Genomic DNA, 7,171 nt, shown 5'->3' with positions numbered 1-7,171 from the left:
AGCAACACCTTGACCGAACTTATTCAAATTGGCACAAACATCTACTTTGAATTGAGTCTGTCGGTACATTGGTCAAGTCAATCTCACTGGCGCACGTTGCTGCCTGGGTTAAAAGATGTGGCAAATCCACTGTGACTGACAACAGATGTGTCTTAAAAAGGAATGAAAGTCTTCTAAACATATTATTTGTATCTTTAACCATTCACCGAAAGAACCACACAGGCTTGCCTTATTGTACGATCCAAATCTTTGTCAATTTGCTATTTTCAGTGCGTAGGTAGCCAGTTCGGAGGTTGTTGTTATTTCACGTAAGCGAGGTGGATTTTTCAGACTATATCACAGTAAACTGAATATGTTTTGTATTTGAATGGTTGGTCAGACAAACGGAATCGGACAACATCACCTTGGACGTCTCTGTAATGGACATTTTTCAATCATTTTTATCAACGATAAATCAAGAAAATAATCAGCTGATGAATAGATCTATTTCCACCAAATACAATATTGCACACGTGTAGTTATAATTCTGGTTTATGACAACTTATGTTGGAGATCCAGTTCGTCCTTCCTGTCAGTAATGATAACATTATACTCACCAAGTTTACATATCTGAGATGATGGGAGCCAGTAGTGGCACCAAGTAACAAAGTACTCCAGTACGTACAATTTTGAGATACTTGTACTTAGACTGTTTAAATTTTATGCAATTTCTATTCCACTGTATCTCAGACAGAAATATTGTACTTTTTGACTTCACTAGACAGCTTTAGTTACTACTAGTTACAACACATTTTATCTAGTTGTCTCATTTCAGATGTCATTGAGTTGTCAGTTCCACCAAAGATACATTTCTCCTCTAAACTTCTCACATGGTTTCATTTAAATAAATGTTCAAATGAACATTCAAAGACTTTGGAAAAGTCCAGAAACTGATAACAGATTGTTTTGTATCAGAACTTAGTGTCTTGTCATCAATCATCTCATGACCCTTCAGATTTATCTGGTGACCCTTTGGAGGGGCCTGACCCCTAGGTTGGGAACCACTCGACTAAACTTTCTAACCGCATATTAAAACTAGCTCAATTTCAGTGTGTTGTTTTTTGTGATGTTGAATGTTATGAATGTTTCCTTTTTAGTTGGTATTGTAGGTTTAGAGTGTTGTAGAGTTTGATGGCTGAAGCAGTAATCGTGACTGCCAACAACATTTTTCTCTTCCACTACCTGGTATGAACAGGACCTCAACATATTACCTTAGCATCTTCACCAAATTTTATGTTATTTTGGAATATAGTTAATTTATTTTTTTGTTTAGTTGGGACAGAGATACAATAGACTACATGTATCCTACTCACTTACCAAAGTAAAGTACTCATTATACTCGTTATATCATTTTATTGGATTATAAATGTTTATTTATTTATGTGTTCATCACTTTAATGCTGCAGGTGATAATTGAGCTCATTGAATTACTTTATATACTGCTTGGTAGTTTAATACATACAAATAATCATAATTTATTAGTATTAATCAGAATCTGCAAAGTAACGAAAGCTTTCAACTAAATGTAGTGCAGTAAAAAGAACAGTATTTCTTTCTGAAATGTCGTGGATATGAAGTATAAAGTAGCAGATAAAAGATATAGTCTAGTAAAGTACATTAGTTAATACAATACTACTCCTTCCACAACTGCTTAATCTGAACCTGATTCTCTAATGTTCACCCTAAATCCACTTTCCAAAATTTTCAAAGGCTACACCTCAAATTGGTCCTTACAAAGATAGAAGTACAATAACACACACACGGTCACTCCTATTGCATACAGAGGTACTAAACAGGAGCACTCAAATGTTTTGACTGCCAGCATGCTCATAATAGGCTGGTACCACCCAGTCTGCTGCTGACTGACACATAACACACACACACACACACACACACACACACACACACACACTCTCAGGTATTAGACCGAGCCGCTCCTAACAGGTTTCATATTGAGCAGAAAAAACAATCTCTTACTGCAGTTTATTGTATTGATGGTAATAATCACCTTTTTGCTTTTCTTTATGGAGGCAAAATGGGCTTCTGCTCATGGAATTCACCAATTTAGCACCACTTACAATTTCTCACAATCTAATCTGTTTATATATTATTAGGAATTTAGTGAAAATGTACATCACTAATTTTCCCTGCGATATTAACAATCTCCTTCATGTTTAAGTACACATTAAATACTACAAGGACGGAAGGGATTCAAGGATCATTTATTGTCATTCTGACTGCAAGACTTTCTTTTCCGTGTGCTGCTCGTTGTTTACAGTCCGATTTTTTTAACAAGTAGCCAGTTTACAAGGTAATTTCTCTTTTAAGGAGCAGGCTAAAATAAAATAAGATAAGAGATAATATAAAATAATCCTTTATTAGTCATTTACAGGCTTACAGCAGCAAAGAGTAAAGTGCACACAAGAGACACAGTAGAAGAAAGACAAGATAAAAATAAAAAAAAACCAAGTATTATAAATAAGCAATACAAAACAGTAGAAAATCAACAATAACTGAAATATTATATTTACAGACAGAAAAAACTATTTTAACTATTATTGCACAGTGTAATGTATTGCACAATACATAGTGTCTTAACAATACAAGGAGGACATATTGCAATATATTGAGCTCCGAGTTTATTCTTCTATTAAAATTATGATTTATTTGCAATTAATTTGATTAGTGTAAAGCATTCAGCAACACATGTTACAACTTAAAACACTGTATTAAAACTTAATTAAACATATAATAATAATAATAATAATAATAATAATAATAATTCAATAATAATAATAATACTATAATAACACGTGCTGCAGGGTTATTGATCAGGGATTGTTCCTGACACTATTATGTTCCATTCAAACTGTTCAATCAATTATTAACCCTAATTAATCACAGGGACAGAGCTCGTGTGTTTTCATTTGTGTCAAATTATGATTTATTTGCAATTAATTTAATTACTGTAAAGCATTCAGCAACCCATGTTGCAACTTAAAGTATTAATACTATAAACATATATATTTAATAACTATACTATAATAACACGTGCTGCAGGGTTATTGATCAGGGTTATTGTTCCTGACACTGTTATGTGTGTAGCTGAAGGCTCACCCTGCAGACCAAGGGCATCACTAAACCCTCCTAACACACGTGTATTTATAAGCCACACTCTTTGTTTCTTACCTCGCCTTCTACTTATGATAGATAGTGTTCACCTCCCGACGACAACAGAGAGAAACGCCGCCAATCAGATCATTTAAACAAGACTTACAGCGATGTGAGAGTTAGCTTCTTTTGCTCACATGTGACTTAATGGATTGCACTTCCGGGTTATCTACGGTGCGGGAGAAAGCTCAAACATGTGCGAACGTGTTTTTTGTTGTTGTTGCGCAATAAATCCTTGCAGCTTATCTGGAGAAAAGGAAATGCTTTTAACGATTCTCTTTTAAGGAGCAGGCTAAAATAAAATAAGATAAGAGATAAAACAAGATAATCCTTTATTAGTCATTTGCAGGCTTACAGCAGCAAAGAGTAAAGTGCACACAAGAGACACAGTAGAAGAAAGACAAGATACAAAAAAAAAAAATGAAAATAAAAAAAACCCCAAGTATTATAAATAAGCAATACAAAACAGTAGAAAATCAACAATAACTGAAATATTATATTTACAGACAGAAAAAACTATTTTAACTATTATTGCACAATGTAATGTATTGCACAATACATAGTGTCTTAACAATACAAGGAGGACATATTGCAATATATTGAGCTCCGAGTTTATTCTTCTAATAAAGTTTTATTTATGTTAATAAAGCAAACTGAGCTGTATGACGCTCTTTGCAGTCTTTTATGTGTTGTGGTTATGTAAGCACTTCTTTCTTCCTGGTTCTGTAGTCCTGTGCTCCTCCCACCTGCAGACATTTAAGTCCTCTTGCTTCACTGCGTCTTTCTTCATTTTCTATGTAGTCTGCGTGCAGCTCTCCCTCTGCAAACAGGTCACAATGTTTCTCTTTAACTTGTTTTCAGCCACTACCTGGACTTTGCTGGTTCTTTTTATCACCCTTGTGTTGCTGTGAGTATAGTTTATATAACTGTCAGAGGAGTAACAAAGTTGCAATGTTTGATTTGTGTTTTACAACAACGATTTCTCGTTAATCTGTTGCATTATTGATCCTTTTTTTCCCTGAAACAACTATAACTTCTGTCTTTTCAAACAATATAGATATGGAATTTGGCCATATAGGTTTTTCAAAAAAATGGGAATACAGGGACCAAGACCACTGCCGTTTGTTGGGACACTTCTAGGCTTTAAAAAGGTAATGGCACACACGACATGAACAAACACAAACCTTTAAGAAGATGGTATTTAAAACTCAGGATGTGTATAATGTTCTTATTATGTGTGCATTTTATTTATTTATTTATTTTATGCTCAAAAATAACTAAGCAGTCCCACTATCCTGCCAGACACTGATTGCTTGACTTACCTATACACTTAATTCGTGTACCTGTTGAAAGCTTTTTGTCTTGAATCCTCTAACACTTTTTTATGAAATTCCTTGTAGGGATTAGTTGCTCTTGACCGAGAATGCCAAGCCAAGTACGGGGACGTCTGGGGGTGAGTTGTTGTTTCATCTTTCCTCCTCCTACAGGTGACGTCAGTTGTATAATAAGTACTCATATCCTTTACTTAAATATTAAAGTAAAACGACCAATACAACCAAGTAGATGTTCCCCCTACTACAACAAATCAAAGGGTAATTAGATGATGATCACTTAATGGAAACACTTGAAGGGGGCCCAAGCATATGGTGCTTTTTTTAATAAAGGATCACAAGCCAAAAAATGTTGGGAACAACTAGATTAATCTTTTCAAAGCATGTCAATGTAAAATATAAATATAATGTAAAGTTTTAATCCGTCATAAAAAACAGGAACTTAATCTTTCAACTAGTGAACAAAGTAGATGACAGTCGTGGAAAATGCCATAATAAAGATAAGTACTAGCACAGTTCTTGAGGAAGTTTATTGTGAAAGGAAAACTTGCCAGAGAAATATAAATACATTTCTTACCTTGTAGGAATTGGCTAACATTTCCATCATCATATATTTAATTCTGCCTTATAGCTCACATGGATGCTTTATATAATGTTAATTTTTAATTTACATATATATTTTGCAGGCTGTTTGATGCACGAATCCCAGTTTTAATGGTGGCAGACCCTGAGATTGTTAAGACTGTGATGGTGAAGGAGTGCTACGCTGTGTTTACCAACCGCAGGGTAAGAGACTCATCTCATTGCATTATTGTACACCAGAGAACATGGAAATTCAGCATATCATGTTCAGTGACATAGTAACATTGGGAGTCAGTTTTCAATAATTCAAATCCTTGGGATTGCTATTTATCAAATTACACAACATTGGGAAGTTCCTTGTAGAACTCTGAAGGAAAGGTGGGCGTATTGAGCAACATATTTCTTTCTGCGATGACGCAAGAATAACAGGAAAAAATAAATAAAAGAAAGATACTTATAATGGAATAGAATATGGTCCTTAGACCGACATGGTTTGGAAAATCGTATTATATTCACCTAATCAGGCAAGTTTAAAGCTCAAACTTATTTTGCTGAACCATAAGGGAAGGAAAGGCTGCTAAGTATGCCCATCTTTCGGCGCAGGCTGAAAACTCACCTCTTCAAGAAGTACTACCCTGAGCCTTCCTCGTAGCACTTATTGCATTCGTATTAGTTTGTTGCACTTATTGTATTCGTATTCGTTTACTGCACTTATCCTATTCATAGTAGTCTGTTGCACTTATTGTATTCGTACTAGCCTGTTGCAATTATTGTTTTCGTAGTAATTTGCCTCTGCACTATACTTTTGCTCTGGTTTATGCTTTAAGATGCTTGTTTAAGAAAGGAGATGCACTTATGACTTCTGGTGACTAGTAGTTCTCTTGAATACCTATGTTGAATACACTTCCTGTAAGTTGCTTTGGATAAAAGCGTCTGCTAAATGACTGTAATGTAATGTAATGTAATGTAATGTAAAGGCAGGAGGAAGTTTGGATTTGTTGTAATATCCTGAGAGTCAGAGATTTATGCTCGAGGATTACACCAGGCCGCACACACAACTTCTTATGCAACTGGAAAAAAACCCACAACTCTAACAACATTCTTCAAGGCATTTCGTATCAGGATTGAAACAGTGTCATTTTTTATGTTCAGGTACATGTAATCCTTTTGGATTACCTACAAATATTAAAAGCTTAATTTCTGTACAGTATGATGATTCAGCGCCGATACAGGAAGTTACATTACTGGGGCAGACAAAATAAGAAGGAGAATTGTCGGAGTAAGTCTTCTTTACAAGAATCTAAACATTCAGTGTAACTGTTGACATGTTCACAGGATAATCCAGTGGCAGGACCTATGGCTGATGCAATTACAACAGTTAAAGATGAGAGGTGGAAAAGAATTCGGAGCACTTTATCACCATGCTTCACCAGTGGAAGACTGAAACAGGTTGGTTTCATCTCCAAGCTCACTCACCACTTCTGCAATCTGCAGCCTTTGACCGAGTCAGGGGTCCCACGTGAACTTGAAAAGCTGGAAAATAGTTGATAAAATCTACATGTCATGCAAAACACTTGAAAAGTAAGAGACAATGTCAAATATCCTGGAATAACTTGTGTTCTTTGTGGATTACGGTTTTGGAGCCTTGAGTTTGGCATTTTGGCCATCACATTTTTGTTTTTTTGCAACTAGTGAACGTAAGTGACCACATTTGAATTGCAGATGCAGTGGTAGAAACGCAGTATATGGCTCTTGTAGCAACCTGTCAATCACAAGGTAGCCACACCCTAAAGCATACCGTGCTTTATTGTCTATTTTGATCTAAAAGGGATCATCATTTTGCAATTGAACACAATGCTGTATTGAAGGAGAGTTGAAACTAGCGATTGAAATCATAAACTTATGTTTACAATGTTTACTGAGGTAATAAATAAAAGGAGAAGTAGGGTCACTTACTCATAGACTCTTATACAATCTGACTTCTTTTTGCAAACAGAGGAGTCGCCCCTGATGGCCAGTAGAGAGAATGCAAGTTTAAGGCACTTTCG

General features: G+C 35.4%; 1 protein-coding gene across 1 annotated transcript; it reads left to right on the top strand.

The window, feature by feature from the left end:
• Positions 1-3,996: 3,996 nt before the first annotated feature.
• LOC129116790 (cytochrome P450 3A40-like) lies at positions 3,997-6,642 on the top strand (the record flags this gene model as incomplete). The annotated part of the gene is made up of 5 exons (XM_054627499.1): positions 3,997-4,117; positions 4,268-4,361; positions 4,611-4,663; positions 5,228-5,327; positions 6,459-6,642. Coding segments are annotated over exons 1-5 (502 nt in total), but the record flags the coding sequence as incomplete, so codon positions are not given.
• Between the last annotated feature and the right edge of the window lie 529 nt (positions 6,643-7,171).

This window comes from Anoplopoma fimbria, unplaced genomic scaffold (genome assembly GCF_027596085.1).
Source record: "Anoplopoma fimbria isolate UVic2021 breed Golden Eagle Sablefish unplaced genomic scaffold, Afim_UVic_2022 Un_contig_9040_pilon_pilon, whole genome shotgun sequence".
In the NCBI taxonomy this organism is placed as follows: Eukaryota; Metazoa; Chordata; class Actinopteri; order Perciformes; family Anoplopomatidae; genus Anoplopoma; species Anoplopoma fimbria.
This window is presented reverse-complemented; position numbering and strand designations above follow the sequence as displayed.